This window comes from Osmia bicornis, chromosome 2 (genome assembly GCF_907164935.1).
Source record: "Osmia bicornis bicornis chromosome 2, iOsmBic2.1, whole genome shotgun sequence".
Lineage (NCBI taxonomy): Eukaryota > Metazoa > Arthropoda > Insecta > Hymenoptera > Megachilidae > Osmia > Osmia bicornis.
Window position 1 is genome coordinate 8,700,374 of NC_060217.1, and position 19,262 is coordinate 8,719,635.

The 19,262-nt window shown below is 37.2% G+C and overlaps 1 protein-coding gene across 6 annotated transcripts in view; it reads right to left on the reverse strand.

Moving 5' to 3' along the window:
• Positions 1-1,116: 1,116 nt before the first annotated feature.
• Positions 1,117-19,262, reverse strand: part of LOC114882992 (myelin regulatory factor-like protein) — a 34,947-nt gene continuing 16,801 nt past the window's right edge. Inside the window, exons 2-19 of one of the 6 annotated variants that reach the window (XR_003790508.2) lie at positions 11,531-11,609; positions 9,183-9,392; positions 9,018-9,109; positions 8,610-8,932; positions 8,156-8,419; positions 7,844-8,022; positions 7,433-7,649; positions 7,183-7,341; positions 6,774-7,103; positions 6,465-6,688; positions 5,974-6,321; positions 5,733-5,907; positions 5,570-5,645; positions 5,381-5,493; positions 5,056-5,309; positions 4,736-4,964; positions 4,158-4,660; positions 1,117-4,087 (exon numbers count right to left, since the gene is read on the reverse strand). Coding sequence is in view for 5 of the 6 variants with exons in the window: in XM_029200262.2 (XP_029056095.1) it covers positions 4,586-4,660; positions 4,736-4,964; positions 5,056-5,309; positions 5,381-5,493; positions 5,570-5,645; positions 5,733-5,907; positions 5,974-6,321; positions 6,465-6,688; positions 6,774-7,103; positions 7,183-7,341; positions 7,433-7,649; positions 7,844-8,022; positions 8,156-8,419; positions 8,610-8,932; positions 9,018-9,109; positions 9,183-9,392; positions 11,531-11,609 (3,347 nt within the window). In the remaining variant the exon portion in view is untranslated. Of the gene's footprint in view, positions 4,661-4,735; positions 4,965-5,055; positions 5,310-5,380; positions 5,494-5,569; positions 5,646-5,732; positions 5,908-5,973; positions 6,322-6,464; positions 6,689-6,773; positions 7,104-7,182; positions 7,342-7,432; positions 7,650-7,843; positions 8,023-8,155; positions 8,420-8,609; positions 8,933-9,017; positions 9,110-9,182; positions 9,393-11,530; positions 11,610-19,262 lie in introns of all 6 variants that reach the window. The other 5 variants (XM_029200266.2, XM_046289766.1, XM_029200262.2 and 2 more) reach the window with 5 other exon arrangements.

A 19,262-nucleotide genomic window follows, 5' to 3' on the forward strand; every position in this document is an offset into this window, starting at 1 on the left:
TTTATCACCGGAGGTTCTCGAAAAAAATTCTTCTCGAAAATTATTAGATTAAAAATATTTGTTGGTCAATGTAGCGAGTTTCTATCAAAAGAAAAGTAGAAATTATGTGTTCTTATGGATAAACGACCCTCTTTTTCGTCTCTGTTTCAAATATCTTCGCTATTTCTTTCTTTTATTAAGAATGAAACAACTTCATTCTTTCTAAATTCCATATCTTATGATTTCCTTTTTGTTTTATTTTTAACCGACTTCGAAAAAAAGGAGGTAATTAGTCAGAAATTATACAAGTTCCTTTTCTAGGAACTATAAGATTACCATAGTTGTACTTCAGACGATTGTACTTTATTTAAAGATTAAATAGGTTTTATTAATAAGTGTTGAGAATTGGTATAAATGAAATATAAATTATTTTACACCCTTTAGCGCACCTCAGTCGGTTGTATTTTTTGTTAAAAATTATTTTATATAGAGAAGAATTTTAATTATTTCGATACTCATCGCGTGTTGAATTAGAAATCACGGATTGTAAAATGAAAAATGGATTGGCAATTGTGCATCGACGGAATCTTTTCGATGGTAGAATGCCAGAAAGCGAGTAAGAGAAATTCGAAACAGTGTCAACGACACTCGAGCAACAATTTGTCCATCGAGATTCCGAGATTTCTATCGTAACAGTTGAGAAAACGATTTGGCACTAATTTTCACGTTAGTCACAAAATTCGTGATTAACAATCTGTTTTCTGACACCTGGATACTAGCCACTTGTTACTCATTCGAAACGGAAGACAATTTCGTGGTTCTGCGTTTGATTATTCATATTTTTATCAAGATATAATATTTCATGTAATATTTTCCCTTTGTTGGCAAGAAGAATGCTTGGGTTTTTTAAATAAAATATTACAAAATCAAGATGTTATTTATCATTTTGCAATCTAATGCTTAATTTTTGGAATTTTTCTACGAGTGCATAAGAGGGGTAAAATTCATAATTTTATTTATTATTTTATTCCTTTACACGTGCCAATATGAGACGTATTTTATTATTTTTTTGCGTATAAATTAATTATCGGAACAGCCTCCCTCGGATGCTCCGGGCACCCATTAAAAAAAAAAGAATACTTTATAGAATACTGTGTATATTCTGCAGCAGTATCTTTATTTTCCTACGAATACAGATTCTTTATATATATATGCTTTTTTTATTTTAACGATACATTCATAAATACGTGAATATAACATTTACATGCGTTTTTGTTCAAATATACATAAATAGTACTGTTCGATGCTCGACAAGGTGAACAAAGATAAATTGTCGCGTTTTTAACGTTAGTAGAAAAGAGAAATATTTAATTAAAACAGTAGAATGAGACTAGGTCAATTTATGTAAATCATTTCTTAAATTTTCATAAACTTCTTCATTGAAGCAAGCTAATTTACAATATTTTCAGAATTACTATATTAAGTTATATCAAAGTAATTGTCGAGTATTCGAAAATTTTCTAACAATAAGAGGTCGTGAAATATTAAGCCTCTGACAGAAAGTTTCTATTTTATTTGAAAAAATTAATAGTTTATAGATGGAACGGAGGCTTCGATAAAAGTCACTGTCTCGAGCAGCAATTTTTCTATGTACCCTTTTCTCGCAAAATATTCAAATATTTAGACAATCGTCTATAATCGTTCTAAACGTTTAATACTAGATGGAATGACCATTGATCGGGCAATATAATACATACGATACCACGTTAAAATTAATGTCTTTACGAGTAATCTCTCTCGTTGATATTAGTACAACGACTTGTTTATAATTACATGATTGCTAATTGCTTAAAGCTAACAACGTTTCACCGAAAAAAGAGATGTAGTACAAAGAGGTACTACCCATTGCTACACTCAACTTTTATGTACAAATTCTACTGTGATTGCATCGGATTTCAAATTATTATACTACCTACGTTAAACAGCTTCTGTTTCGCCTCAGAACAGAATGTCTCGAAAAATAAAACGCTCTTTCTTTCTCTTTCAACATTATGACACTCATTTTTTCAATTTGCAAATAATAAATCATTCTTAACCACGCTATGGTACATTAAAATATAAAAACAAATAACAAAACCCCTTGCCTAATCATTTTTAAAAATTAAAATAATTGTACATAATTTTCCTCTAACAATTGTCTGTAAATTTATATTAAAATTCGATTGAAATATAAAATAGTATTTCAGAAATGAGACAAGGGGTTGAACGTAGAATAAACAACGAAGAATTACAATTTGATCGATGCGAATGATAAATGAAAAATATACAGATGTCGGTATTACAATAGAGAATCTTTTTCAAGAAAGAATACTACCCTAAGTTAAATATATATCATACAAATATCATTTTTCAATATACAGAATCTGGAGTCTGTATAGGAAAGAAGAAATAGTGACGATAGATTCAACATTAATGTTGCTGTAATATCATGTACACGTGCGTGTTTAAATATATGTATATATAATGTATAATAATAATTTATAATCGTATTACAATAACATTAATACGTGGTGATGCTGCAAAAATCATCAGCGTGACCTTTTTGTCATCGTTAAAAGAATTTGTTCGTGTATTTGTGTGATTACGTATTCGAACAGATAGAAATACGTAAAAAGGCATTAAATAACACTCTTAAAACTTCGAATCGAAAGTTTAGATTCTTGTTCGTTAACGCGTTGATTGGCATAAAGGTCATCGGGGATCCCTGATGAATTTCATTTAAAAGTGAAATCATTCTTATTTTTGAGTATTCCACTTGCCACGTGCTATCTTATAATTAATATAATATTAACAATACATCAAATTTTCTTTAGAGTATTTTTATACTTATAAATTTGTAGCGTCTGTTACTAATGACCCCTATGACAATCAACGCGTTAATTGTTTTAATAGTGTATAATGCAATGTAGTTGCATTTCAATTACATTTTACTGTACAATATCGTTGTATTCTTTTTTACATGTTAATCGCAGCACTTTCTGTAAAAATATATATATATATACCCATGATTGGATAAATGTTCGCTTAAAACTTATCGTAAATGTCTTCGCGTAATGGAAAACGTATGGACGGCAGAAGTGGCGTGCTGATCGTATATACTTACGCATAAATAATAAATTGAAATAATGAAGAAAAAAGATCTTTTAGTTCGGTTTATAAAACACGAATAATCGTCGAAGTTCCTGAAGAAGATTAACGACAATTTATCTTGTGCGAAAGTATATACATAGATCCCTTTGTAGCTCAAGCTCTTTCAGCATAATCTACTGATGTACTAATTAATTTAAAAAATTATGTCTTCTTCGAGTATATAAACTAAAGCGTTTAACAGAACAGCACTTAGAATCTCATGAATAGAAATCATATTTCGGATTCATATTGATAATAATGGTTCAAATATATTTTCGAGCAACAATAGTGATGATAGCAACAATAATATTAATTACATACTCGCATGTAATTAACGCGTTGATTGCCACTGGGGTCATCAGCTCTACCAATTTAATTTAATTGAATAAATAAAAAAAAAATGATTATAGAAATAGTAAATCAATTCTTAATATCCTGTGACAGCCAACGTGTTAATATAATCGCTTACGCGATCGAAAATGTGCAAATGAAATTTCTTCGACTAATTCTATCGTACGAAATAGACAATTATTATACAATACCTTTTAGGAACTTGAAACTCCATGATACCGTGTTTTACAAACACCTATCGTCGTTCGAATGAAAGTAATTAGAAAAAAAATGTACGAATTTAAATGACATGTAAAACGAAGAGCGAGTTCTTAAACAAAAATCGATACCATTACGTATTCGACGTACATAACATATATAACACGATGAATATTTAATATTACTTTGTACATCATTTCGTCTTTAATCAAAGCTTTAGATCATCCCTCTTTATATGTGCACATGTGTGTGTACGTGATGCTTTCAATCCTTCTATTCGATCAGCGTTCAATAACGTGCAAATATTTTCTTCATTTGTTTGATAATAATAATAGTATTCTGTACATGATTGTAGATAACGTAGAAACCACTGAAAAGATACAATTTAATAGCCGATAGACTGATTGCGTTGCGGTCAGATTTTAAAAAATGATATTTACATGTTGCTATCGTTCAAAATATTACTTTCACAATTTTCAGTGAAAAGAAGAAAGTTGACGCTACGAAGATTGATAATCATCAATTGTCGACTTCTTCGTGTTTTTCAACGAAGTGTAAAAGTTTAAGATTCTGTTACATTAAGATTCTGTTATACTATCTTTGAGTCTCTACGATCTATCCGTTCCTAATGATCATTAAAATCGTCACGCTACACAATACATTATAATAACATATAAAATAGTTTGAGATTTATTCGACGATACATATATTACCAAATATATGGTGTATAATTTCATAATTGGAGAAAATAGAGATGGAGTACGTTACGAAGGCACAAGAAGGTCCTGCAGTACTTGAATTCACAATCTTCCATTTTTTGGAATAGAAACATGGATATCATTGGATTATGTCATGTTATAAAAATCAATCATTCGTCACAATCTCGATAAAAGTGCAATGTATATTCGGAATAATCGACACCGTGTTTATTCTTACAAATATTCTGTAAGAGAAAGAAGAAATTATTATTAATACTTAACATTTACCTAACATTCTTTAAGAAGAAACTATAAATTACCTCTTGTGGCTGTACAGTAGGCACACGAAACCTCAACGTTTTCCTGAGATAATGAGCAACGTCAAGAGGAAACGATTGATCTCCTCGTTGATTATTACTTTCAATATCAGTTTTCAACTCAGTTTGTTGTTGTATCGCGTATTTTGGACTGCATATCATAGATTCGTCGATACCAGGATTCGTTGACGAAGTGCATTGTTGCACCACTTGCCCGTACCAAGGCATTCCACTACAAGCAGACGGAAAAGAAAAATTAGGAATAAATTTTCATTTACATTATTATCCTTAAAGCGGATACTGCAAACAATTGTTACACGTACACGAAATGCAACGTGAGACGAACGTCTGGCATGTACTTGGACAAAGGAATGATACAAGTAATATTATTCGGCGTATCCTGCGAGGATGCAGAGCAATACTTTTGATCGAGCGAAGTGTTAAAGTTCTCCGCCACTATCCACAATTGTGGCTTAGGTTCTGGCGGCAATGATCCTGCGGCATTGCTGGCTACTTCCGCCCAATCTCCACCGCTAGTTTCTCTTCTCGTCCTCTTATAAGAATGTTTATAATTATTCTGCAATGTGGAATATAGTTTTCAATGTTATTCCAGAACACTTCTAACCAAATATACATTTAATGTCTCACCTCTTTCACAAGTGTCTGCGTGCTAGGATCGGACGGGTTGATACCATTCTGAAAGCCTTTGGTTATCTTCCGTTTCTCTTCGTGTACGTTCAAAGGCTGTTCTATATGGTCTGCTAAAAATGGTAATCACCATTTTTGTTATCATAAACAATAGTATTTTATCAAATGAGAATACAATATGAAACTTACAAATTGGTTTCTTCTCCGGAGGATGATCAGGTTGTGGCTCCTCAAACTGATGCATCTTGGTGGTGCAACAATGCACCTGAAACATACAATTTCAATCTAATGTAGAAAAGACAAAAGGAACAAAAGGATATAAATAAACTTGATAAACTTGAAGAATGTTTACCTTACACGGGTTTCCAAATTCGCTAAAATGTCTGGGACAATCTACTGGTCTACCTAAAGGTATGGGACCTTTGTTTAAAGATGAAGATTCCACATCTGATCCCTGATCATTCTCATCCACATTACTGGGAACAACACCAGCCCCATTTCTGCTCAACCAGTTTCCAGGAAATTCACTGAAATGTTAAGTGAAATTAAATAAAATCAAAGGAAAGTGTAAATATAATAGATTTATCACCAACCTATTCTTTTCAAGTTTCGGTTGTGGCCCCGAGTGACTGATGGGATACCAAGTTATTTCATGAGAGTAAAACTGTTGCTTTGTGTGCGGAGCCGAGGTGGAAAACGCGTTGCTTTTCACCGACAAACTGCTGTCTAAACCTCTGCTGTGCGATCCATGTTTAGTGTACAAGGAGGACAACGTGCTATCCAATAAGGAGTTGTATCTTGGATCGTAATTAGGTGTACTCGATATTGTCGATGGATGGGCTGGTCTTATAGCCAACATTCCATTGCTGCTTACCGCCGGCCACTCGAAGCTGCTACGTTTCTGATACTCTAAGAAATACAACGTCGCCATTGCAACTAGGCTGAAAGTTAAATTATTTATTCAAGCATTCACAGTGCGGTTTTCATGGAAGGAAAATTATAAGTTTAATCCATTCGTTTTGACACTGAGATTTTTAGCATCAAGTCGAAGCGATTGAAGCATCGCGTGAAAGAATATAATTACCAAAATGCCATGATCAGGATAAGTATAACAATGACGATCTGGATGAACTTATTGCTACAAAGAAACTCGTCTTCTCGTTCATTTTTCTTCCCCTTTCCCTGTACAGTGGTCTTGCTAGATATCGTACTGATCGAACTTTTCAGACTGTCGTCTCTCTTTAACTTCGCTAACCGTTTATTTATTCGTTCCAGCTGGTCTATACGAGTTTCCAAGCTGTCTGTCACCTACGAATATCCAAATACCTTTAGAAAGATACATATTAAATAAAAACAATGAACAATGATTATGATAAAAGAACAGTTATCTTACTTTACATAATTCTTTCACAGCACCAACATTTTCCATGAATATCCTCTCCTTGTTCACCACCAAAAAGTTCTCGATTCTTTGACCATTTGGAAGAACTATATCGCCCGCTGGGAGCACAGCTTCCGGTAGTATTTGTTGGACTTCCTGTGCAATGACGCCTGTATCCTCTTGCTGTTTAATACCTAGACCCGAATGCTGAGCGAATTCTGGAGCGTATCTGTAACGAACAACTCTCAACTGCTGCACGTTTCGCAGTTGTTCGCGCGTGTCTATTTCCTGTACGTTTTGCTTCGCTCGTGCGTCGCTGGGTTGAACAATATGACCCGTCACCTGTGACGGACGCATTTTGATAGGTAAACTTGCTTTGTAGGATAAAGTATTATGAAACGCAGGTAAAATAGATGAGCACCTTCATGTTGCCATGAACTACCAGAGCTTCGTCAGGCCTGTCTGTGTTAATTCCAACTCGTCCAGCATGATAAACGCTGTCTGGAGCTGATCCTCTTTGCCAACCACCTTCGGCGCCAACACCGCTGCCTTCCGACTCGAATTGTCCTGGATTACTTGCCTAAATAAAATGCATACTTTCGTGTATACCTCTAGGAATTATTGGGAAAATATTACTTGGTAAATTGAGTCAAATTATTGAAAATAATTACCCTGACGATTATTCTTTCTGACGCATGAGCCACCACTTGATAGCTAGCTTGGTCTGCGGTATGAGCATGCAATCCAACAACCAAATGAAAATATCTCTGATCCGGATTCGGTTTCCCTTTCTTCCTCATGTTATTGCTGGTCGTTTCACTGAAGTGAAGACGACCAACCGTCACCTTGGTGACACGTTCACCGCCTAATTCCACCCTGAAAGCAGCTCTACTTTAGTGTGAAGCAAGGATTTTCGTGTCTTTCGTTAGAATTCAAATAATTTCGCACCAAAGGTTCCGAAAGGTTTGCACATCATTTTTCATTGTATACCGATTGTAAAATGTGAAACGAAAAAAAAAATGAACGATACACTGTCTTGATGGTTTATTCTTATATTATTTTTCATTCATTTGTACACTTACGTCACCGGATGGAACGGTTTCTTGCTTCTGTCGCTCTGACTCTGTTCGACTCTGATCGTTTGAGTCGGAGATTCAACTTTAACGCCGTAAAAGTGTAACTGGAAGCTGCTTATTTTCTTCAGACCTTCGCCGGTTCTGACGAATATAGCTTCTCCTTGAAGCTGAGCATGGCAAGTAATCTGGAACACCGTGTTTAGCGCAATTACAGCATTATGTTCTTTTACGGGCTTCAATAATATGTAGAAGTTACCTTTGATAATTTCTACGGGAATAGATTCTAAACCAGGTCAGTTACAAGATTTCTTCGTTTACCTGAAAATGATTTTTCTTCTGACAGACAAACGCGTCGTCCGAGTTACTGAAATTGAATCCCTTGTCCGCGTCCACCCGGTAATGGGGCACCGGAAGTTCCTTCAGATTGTGGTCGCAAAGAACGTGCCAGGAAGTCTGCTGAAACGGATGGAAACGGATGCACTGGTAGCTAGCATCGATGTAACTGTTGTCTGCGACTTCGTCGCCATCGAGGACCGCGCTGCTGCTGCTACAACTGTGTTCCACTGTACCCAGTTCAGGTTCCTAAACGCATAGACCATCAAACTTAAGTAAATAATAATTAAAATTTAGCTCGTTTCACTATTAACCCTTCGATGGTGGATCCTTGAAACAGAGTCAACTTAAATTTAATTCTTCATCGATCCACGATCAAAGGGTCAATCGATAGTATCATCCATTTTATTCTAAGAAGTAATTGATTAAAGAATTTTACTCGTTGCACCTGCTTTACATGGACAAGTCCATCCTGGCTCAATTTTCTCTTCTTAGGCGCCGATTGCAACGAAGAGTACAAGGTATTTATACTGCCAGGACTATGTTCATGCGGTAGAGGTACGAGATTCTGGTTTATCTGTTGTTGGGGTTGAATATTCGGGGTTCCTGGTCCAAGATGCGACGTTAAAACTGAATGCGTTAGAAGCATCGGATCCGTGGACGACGGTAAGGTTCTCGGCGAGGATGGTAACATATTTGGAGCATAATTCGCCTGATTGCCTTGATGGTGGAGGAGCATTTCCTGTAGAGCTACCTTTTGATCTGAAACGTACCAGTTCAATTATAAACTATGATTAAGAGTTTCGTGTTATTGATCGATCTTACGAGGAATGTTTGGTAAACTTACGTGGTGAGTGCACGTGTTGAGTATCGTTGTGACCTGGCGGCGAATACGGTGGTTCGCTACCGCTGTCCGGTGGACTTTCCGGTAACGCGTGTCTAAAAAATGAAATTCTCAATTTTTTAATTCTCATGATAATTTCGTATTTGGATTCCGGTTAGATCGACTTACGGGTGAACGTACGATTGTGGATCCTTGTAAGTGGCGCCGTTTGGAACGGTCGTGGTACCGGATGTGCAGGTACTCGAGACCGGATGACTTTGAGCAATCGGCGAGGGTAATCGAGAGAGCGGTTGCTGAGTGGTTGTCGCTTCGACGCGGCCTCCATGGCTGGTCGGTCCACCCCCGTTTTCATTGTGAGCAAGGGTGTCCGCGAAATATCTGCAATTATCATCAACCAAAAATAATTAATCAACTTTCCTTAGGGCCGACCCTGAGATTTTGGGGGTCCAAGGCGAGCTCCACATATATGACATAAAAAAAGCACCTCAAATAAAATTTATAAAATTAACATTAACTAATTTAAATTTGCATTTGCATTACTCTTCCTGCATTCTTAGACACAAAATCGTCTTATGGGGGCCCTGGACCTTGGGGAGCCCTAGGTGACCGCCTATTCTGCCTAGGCCCAGGGCCGGATCTGATTCTCTTCAAACGATATTGCTTGATTGACGAGTTGATTAATGAGTTGTTTTTTCTTTTTTTTTTTGCGCTCTGTTACGAAACTTGCATCACAATAGAAGCATATATGTATCCTCGTTTCTGGTTTCTCTGACATTGACCCACTGACGCGCATTTATAAAATACCTGCATTCCTTTATTTCTTCGTTCATTCACGATAATCGCGAAGGAAAAAACAAAGTATTTAATGAATCAATCGGTACCGATGTTTACCAGATCGAATCTAATTCAATTACACAGTGGATAATCACTCTGTGCCATTAATGAGACATTTTATTTTTAGATTCTCCACCTATGGGTTTCCATCAATTCTCCACTTCCGTATTTACGTTGAATAATAGAAACGATTATAGTAAATCACGCAATTATCTTGTCGCTGTTTCGAGTATCAATTATCATAGAATTTATTTTTCTTATCTCTATTTATATACTCCTTGAAAATTTTTCATTCAACCTCTCTTCGAAACGCTGAATCGAATCGATTACATTTAATTACGCTGTAAAGCTGCTAATACGTGTGAAAAAGTAACTTGAGCAACGTCTACTTTCGGATCGAAACGGTCTTAGATTTCTTGCAAAACGGTGCTAACGAACGTGTAAAGTAAATCACGCTACAGTAACTTCGAGAAACTCGTTCGTCTGAATTGAATAGACACCAGGCTGCGGGCAATTCAAGTTCGCGATTACCAAAGGATCTCTCGTTCAAGAAAATTAATTGATTCTCTCCACAAAATGTATCACATTATGATAGCTGTGAAAAACTTAGAGAAATTTTATTAGAAGAAATAGAAAATGGGATAAGTCGCGGGAAGTTGGCGGTAACCCCACGACCTAACCAGAAATCAAGGGTGAAGAGCTCTCGTTCGTTTGATTCGTGAATGAAATCTGTTTCTGAGATCAACGCGGCGGGGGTCTTTAATGGGACGAGTGCGTTAGGTTGGATTACTAGGCCTAACGCGGCGAGCACTGATTCCATCAATTCCGTCCAGCCTGTCTCTGTCATTATATCATTACACCTCTGCGGTCGCTACCACACGATCTCTGTCTGCTATTCCAACGCACGCTTTCCACGAAGTATGGTCGATGGAAAGAGTATAATGCACTCGCAAAATCGCTCGGCTATCAACCCGTTCCTCGCTAACAATACGTAGTCTGTTCCGTGGTACGACACACGAATATGTTACCTATTTTCTTTATAAAATTATATGAAATTCAGTCCACAATACAGACGAGTTTCTCTGTGCTTCGATGGATTAATCAAACGTGGAATCAGGATCGTGTTTGCTGTGAACGCGTGTTCACGATGTAGGCGTCAACGATGGCTTCCCAGACACAATTGAAACACCATCGTCGTTCAGAAAAACGTTTGGAATTCATTTTTATTAAATAATAATGAATTTCAGATTATTAGATTATTATGAGACACTAAAAGGAGCAGAATTTTTCAGTTAATTTAGTTTTTAAAATAAGTGTTTATTCACGCAACCGTGTGAAAATGCAGAAATTTATTTTCGTAGTTAGATGCTTCAATTTTTTGCAAGGAATAACACAGATTTTAGTAATTATACTTAATGTTTGAGGATGAATTTAATAGAGTCACGCCATCAGACGCTTCGAAACGTTAATTGTTTCCATCAACAATCTTTTCCGAATTTTTGCAAAATATTTCATTCGCGTTAGGAAGTTTGTTATTACACGGGAAGCCTTGAGACGAACTAATTATCTAAAACTTGGAATATAGAAAAATATTTCTAAAATTCTTGTACCTTAAAATATTATTATTAACCCGTTTGTTGTTAGAGGTAATTAAGTTATATTTAAGAAGAAAAGATACTCACGTGGCTGGTTGTTCGCTGTCGCTGTTAATGAAATCTTCCAATTGCGAGAAGTCCAGCCCTCCGTCGAAATCGTCCCGACCTGAATAAAAAGAAGAATCGAAATTTCAGTCGATCCTCTCTGCCTCGAATCGTTATCTGATAACAATCTTAAAATATCAAGATAAGGTTTACTGAATATAATTCCTGAAAAAGTGAAAATATTTTTCTCTTCTATATTATAATAAAAGAAAAGAATTCCATCGTCCTATAAAAATATTACACATAATTCAAATATCGTGTGACGGAAAGAGAGAAACGATCGCGTGGGAGTAAAGTGACGTCGCAGGTGAGAAGAATCAACATAAAAGAATGAATATATTTCTCGTCGAGGTCTTCGCAAAGGTCTTTCGACTGAATAACACGCGTAAGGGATTCGTTTCGAAATCATTCGAGCACGGATGTATAGCAGCTGAAACGGTGTTTATCCTTGAAATCTCGCATGCTTTTACTTTTAACGTGTTTATTAATATACACACACTTTGTCTTCTTTCTTACTAATTCAAATATTTGACAAATTTCAACACGAATGATTTAAATCATCTGCGATTGAGATATTAAAATATTCCCCCGTTCTAATTATCTGTCGTTAATTTTAATTAGTGGAGAGTTAAGATTACTTTACAAAGCTGGCAATATATCCTTCGTTAACAGCGCAACTTGCTAAGAAAATTACGAGTTCCCTGGAATCCCAAACCGAATCACCATCAATTCTAGTTCGCCGAGAATGCTGTTTGACATAAATACTGTTCGTCCCAACAAACGTTCTAGCGAAACGAGAAGCGAGCAAGATTTCTCTCGATACCGATCGATTTTTTCCTTCGCGAACTGGAAACTCGTAAATCAGAAACAAGCATCGTTCATGGAGGAAATTTATTATCCAGGATGAAATTCCATGGATCCACGACAATGAACACCTATCCGTGTACGTTGACACTTTGTTCGTTCAACTGTGTCATCTTCGAGCGCCAATTGCCCGTGAAATTTCCACCCTATCCGTTCAATGAATCCATACTTTCTCTCACGCTTCGATCATTACCGAAGTTGGTCTAATCAAAATCTTCCCATCGAAGAGATCATAAATGAAAGGGAGAAATAAAATTCGAAGAGACCCTTAAAAGAGCAACGGAGAATCAGGTCGTGTTTCTCGGATGTGAACGCAAACGTTTGCATCGTATGGTGAACACAATACGATCACGTAGCTTGGCCACATTTAAGCGTTTAAGACTCCATGTCAAGTGTCATAACTCGTTGTTTCCGGTCGGCCATTCACGCTACCCGGGCAAGTGTAAGGGCGCCTTTAAGACATCGTACGAGCCCGTTGCCTTCTATCAATGAACGCTACCATATTCATGATCGACGAACTAACTCATTGTTCCTTCGTCAAGGATAACATTCGATCGTTCTATCATTCAAATATTAGATCAACCAGAAAGTTTCGTCCCCTTCTATAAAACATCACAACGGTGGCAGCCATTGCGAAGAATATTATTTTTGCATCGAGTCCATTATTTCCTTGTTAATGGCTACCAAGAATCCTGCGGCATAAATTAATGGCCACTTATTCTCTCATTTTATAAAATCGTCGGATATGCGATTGTCATTCGCGATGACCATAAATATAAAAGCAGACGAAGGATGTTCATTAAAACCAGTTTACGTTTTAACCAAACCTGTTTTCAATCAGCCACGTAACAATTTCCGTGTGAATCTTCCTTTAAAGTGTTTTAAACTTGTATCTATGAAATTGATGGAATTGAAATGAGGAAAAATGTAGTCGAGTTTGCAATGATTAAAGCACAAGAATATACAATATTTCCTCGATTTTGCAATATGCAAATGAGCACTTTTTTCTATTTTTTTTATCTTCTATTTTTCGCTCTTCTCTTGGTTTTTTTCTTCTAGAAAAAAATCAGAAATCGCTCTTCTCTTGAAGACGGGAGGCAATCAAGTTTGTTAATCGAGGTCCAACTATACGCCATTTTAAAATGGCTAGCAAGAAAAGTACAAGGAAAATGAATTCGTAGAAGGAAGAGAAAGATAATGTACGCGACAGAAATTCACGAGGGGTGAATTACTTCGGTGGTTGGATCGTTGCCAACCAATCCCTCTTCGGAGTATCGACCAAACACCACCCCTGCTTGCAACAAAATGGACTCCGAAATCTGAATATCATTAGGATAGCAGAAGGTTCCTTAAATATAGACAAACAGCTATAATTTTAACTATATTATTCTTCTTTCCAAATATGTTTGCTTCATCGCACGGTGAAAGAAGAAAACAGAAACAGAAAGTGAAGAAAAAGAGCGCAGCTCGTAAAGAGAATTTTATTGTCCGTTGTGCAAATTCGTACGCGACAGGATGAATAACTTTCTAAGATAAAAAGATTGTCTTTTTCCATGGTATACCGTGTGTAAACCTCCATCGACGACGCAAAGTTTCACCGAGTTTCTGCCTTTTGCGTAATAATTACATTGTTATTAGGAACAAAGCAAGAGGAAGTCGTTAGCGACTCGACGAATCGCGGTCGTGACGGTCGTACATTAAATCGGGCAACGAAAAAATCGCGAAATTATAAAGGATCGTTCGGAACATTCCCAATATTATTCCAAGAATGGAAAAGAAAATTCTTCTCCTCGATTCACGGTCGGAACGAAACTTTGAAACCGAACAGAAACGTTATCGTTCCGTCCATCGAAACTCTGGCGGATAGTCGAAATTAAATCTTGTTTCGTGCAATTACCGATTGTTCGATGGTGTTACAATGTTTACGTAAGTTCGTGCACGAACATGTTCGAACCGTGGTTTCGATGGATCAAACTAACCTTGATTGAGCGATTTCATGGATCACTTTGGATCGAGCATCGATCTCTTTGAAGCGTTCATGGTTGCTCAACGGGTCAAGGTTTTCGCGTGAATACACCTTCTATCCATTCTTAGTCAAGGATTTCGTTTCAGAAGGTGGTGAAAATTTTCAAATTCAACAGAGGTAATAGAGTTTGTTACAAAATTCATTTGTTAAAAAATTCCTTGTTAATCTTTCATCCGCGTACTCCTATTAGCGTCTCTAACGATGATTATCTCGAAGGTCGCGATGAAAATCAGTCTCAATCTCGTTGAAAATTTACTACACCGGCTAAAAGCGGTAAAATTTGCGTGCACTCGACGCGTAACAAAGTACACGTCAGATTGGTGGATATATTATAACAGGCGACACGTGTGCCCGTCGATATAACAGCTTGTTGCACGTGTTCCTTTCGTGTACTGATAGAACTCGTTCGGAAAATTAATTTTATTTATTAAACAAGCTAACGTGAACCAGAGCGAGATTCGGTCTAGAGCTAACCCTTTTTTCGGCCATTTCCGATCAGAGCGGAAAAAAAAATTTTTTTTCGACCATTCGTTGAGATTTCAACTCAGTACACACAATGGCGCAAGAATTTTTTCGATAACTCTTACCGTTTAGCCTGTTAGCCGGTTTGACGGGTTAGCTAATAAATAAATGAAACGATGTTCTTACGTTTGGAATCGAAGGAAAAATTTCTATAAAGAAATTCCCATGGATTAGAGTTTCAACGTAGCTAAGTATAGACCAAGGAAGTATGCATGAATGCATTCTACTTTCTTCATTTGCAACACATTGACTTGGAAGAAAAAAAAGACGCTTACACGTTGATCTAGCAACTTCCTGAACGAAATAGAAACGTCGCGTTTCAAGGCAATTTTAATTGCAAGTCGCTCGCCGTAAAAATACCTCGACACTTTTGTTCGGTTCAGTTGATCGAGCAACACCGAACGATGCAAAACAACTAGCGTATAGGTGCTCTCAGGCGACTTTCTCCGACAAAGCAAATAGAAATGCACTGTAAATAGTAGTTCGAGCCGTGTCGCCTCTATGAAAATTAGCCCGCTTTCGTTCACCGTCGTAAAAACGCCCGTTCGTCAACGCTCCGTTGACCATCGGATTGGTAATTATCAGTAGTCGAAATGACAGTGCAAAATATTATTAATTAAACGATATAATTACCATTTTTATTGTCACCACGAAAGCAATGTATATTTCTAATATTTTGTAGAAATTTGAAAACAGCATAGAGCACCCTTGAAATGCTCACCTGTCGTTGGAATTAATTTTCCAAGGGATCGCTTTTCAACCAGCTGACGATGCTTTCGCGCAGACCGGAAGAACGCTTAAACGGAGGAAGTTAATCGAGCCGATTCGACGATTTCACCCCTTAATCGTTGGGGTGAGTACAGCTGCCGAATTCACGGTTACCGCCTAAGCGATTAGGGAACGAAAACTATGTTTTTTTTTTTTTTCACGGCAATTACATGGTCACGAAGGGACGAACTGGACAGGTGTTAAACCCCTCGGGCATTGACAGGATTTTCAACGATAAACATGCGACACGTTTTGATGGGTGTCGAAAGACGTCACGTGGCGATTGCGGGTTACATGATTATATAATTTTTTGGTACTTTGAAGAGACAGAAATTAAATTAAAAATTAATTATTGAGCGTGATATCAGGCACTGCTGTTTCAACTGTGCTAATCGATCTGTTAACTGAAAAATCCTCCTCTACGCAATCGTTGTTGATATTTAATAACCGGTCTCGCGAAGTGTCCCCATTTCCAAATGAATCAGAAAATTTTTCCCAAAAAACGACCAGTTCTCGATTACATGGCCAGTCACCCTGAACAGACATTTCACGTTTCTGCAAAGTTACCTGCGACAGATAGTAATCGACGAGTAGCGACCTGACCGATCGCCGAATCCTCGTGATGATCGGTTTGATGATGAACGCGTCCGTTTTGAACGGGATCGGTATTCTGGTGCTGCAGAGTCCACGGGAATTCCATATCGAATGTTTCAAGAACCTTCGGTCACTCTCGATGGAATGTCTTACAAAATATCACGATAACACTGAGTCACTACATAATTCCGATTCGAAAGTCAATTGAACGACGGAAGTTACACTAACCAGGCAAATCGAACAGTTCCATATTAACGAAATTATCCTCGGTGACTAGGAAAAATTCGTCGAATTTTTCTTTTCTTTTGGAAAAAAGTGGAGGACGCAGAATGTTCGCGGCCCTTGTTTTCTCGCGAGGAAACGAAACGGCATTATCGTCGTCCTCCTTGTATCGACGGGGGTCGCTAGTGCCACCACCATATTCTGGATATAGTGGGGATTTGGCCAGGTGAGTGGAGGGCGGCGCTTACCTGGAAGCAAGAGGGGTAGCTCTAAGCAACCCCTTTCTCGCAGTGCCGTATCAAAGCTCACCTTACATTCTCACCCCTTTCAATTGGTTAAGACATCTTTCATTAGTCATTTTCAAACTGATATATCACGAATGTAATTTTGCAATATTTCTATGTCATCATTATTTTCATGAAATTTTAATTTGTAAAAAGATTGAAGGAAACATTAATAAATGCATTCTATAAATAAAAACACGTAGCCTCGATCGAAATATGCGTAAATAATTCAAAAAGCGATGTTCAACAATTATCATACAACATTGTCGAGTTGAAAAACACTCGTAGGTAATAAAAGTCAGCGAGAACTGGCACTTAGAATAAATTAACAGAATTATGCGCAACAATCGAAACTTATGCACAGAGTTATCAAGAGTGTCGTAGACATTCTTTATTGCGTCGTTCGTCCACCATGCTTGTATTTTAAGAAGGAGAATTCTACCCCTAACTCGGAGGGCGGTGCTTCGAGTCGAAGAGAGGGTAATTTCCTACAACCCCTTCCTGTCTTTGAACCAAGAGAATACCTTCATTGCGAAGAGTTGAGAATAAAGGAAATATAAAAAAAATGGAAGATTAGAGGAAGAAAATTAGAAATCGATAAACAGGATACAAATGAACAAGCAAAAAGAGAAACTCAGGAGGAAGGCGATGGAAAACGCGAGAGGGTAATGGAGCAGCACAAATTACTGTTATAAAAGCATGATCCTGTTTTTATCATTCAAAGATAACTTGGAGTAATCACAGCTGTTTCTCGAATGAACCGGATTACATCGAGATTCATAATTCATCGATTACAAGCGATATCGATCAAAGACGTGTGGACGAAACAGCAAACAGGAAAGAAATTCATTGGAGAAATGCAATAAAGAATCCAAGTAAATATCAGGTTACGATATTCTTTTTAATTATTCTAGATTCATATATTATTATGAGAAAATCTTGTTCGTTGTTAATAATAAATCGTTAAACGTCAGAAGCAATCAAAGGTGTTTTGGCTTGAAACTTGTTAACGACGAGTCTTTATTCGCATTTCGTTATCTTCAGACAAGCTTCCTTGATAGGACTGAAATTCAAAACGAGACCAGCGACATCGATTACCAATTATGGTCGCTAATGGCCAGCATTTAGAACTATCCGCAGTGCACGAACGGGAACAGCTCGACGACACGAGATCCGCAAATAAATTCGTATCCAATCGATTCGTTTGTTAATTTAAAAATTCATGAGTTCGATCACGACACGCGTGTATCATCCGAACAATCATTCTTCGCAATGGTCTATAGAAATTTCAATTTCATATTTGTTACATTTTTAACAAACAATTATTTATGCTTCGATAGAAAATAAAAATGGAACAACGAGTGGTAGAATGTTTCACCCCTTTTTTCGAGAAGCTCAATTTTACTGCTAATAAACGTGTTAATTGGAAGCGGAGAGATTAGAAAGGGTCGTTGGAGAAGATTGCTATAGAAAGAGAAGCGGAACGAGTTTTTTGCGATCGATCGTTAGAAATCCAATTGAATTTCGTCAAAGATTTTTGAAGCGATTTCGTTGTTCCGCGACGAAAGCTATTTCGTTTGCGGTTTTCTATTGCTGCAATGTTCAGAGAAAATAACGAATCACATTGTTTTCTTCTATGGTGCCATTTTTGGTACCATGAATTTATTATTTTTTATCGGTTCCATCTTGGATACTTTGCCCGGCGATTATTCTTATTGAAAAAAATTATAAATAAAAGAGAAAAACGCAGTCAGAAAGTAAAGGTGTCCAGCGGTAAATAATTGCCGCGAAATTCTTCAGGTGACCACCTGCTGTGTTTTCATGGGTCGCGTGCGTGAACCCATGGGTGCGTGTAATCGCGCGCATTAAGTGGCCGCGTGTGTTCCATCAACCCCTCTGGTTCTATTACCGTTCCACATGAGCTATCAAGGATCCAGCGATCATTCCCAGGCCCATTTCGAAACTCTTTCCCGCTTAGACAGCTCGATAATATGTAAATGTTTGCTCCCGGTTAAATGGCTACCCCCTAATTACCCTACTGATCTATCTTCGCCAGATTTCTTCGTTTCCCTTCCACTTCCTGTTGAATTTGACGTTATCCGTATCATCGTTTAGGAAATGGATCGTAAACGATTTGACGACTCGTGGATTTTGAATTAAACAAACAGAAGTATTCGTATGAAAACTAACAAACGATGAGAGAAAATAGAACGCACGAATTATCTGAAAATGTACGACGATAAATTCAAATAACACCGTCTCCGCGAAGTCTGCGGATTCGAGTTAAATATTCGAGAAGATAGATTAATCAACCGACGCGAAAAAAAAAGGTTTTAATCGGTGCCGAGGAATGTCGCATTTTTAACGAATCAAATACGCAAACGAGCAGTTTGCTAATTCGCGTCCACGTGCTCGCATATTATGATAATAAACA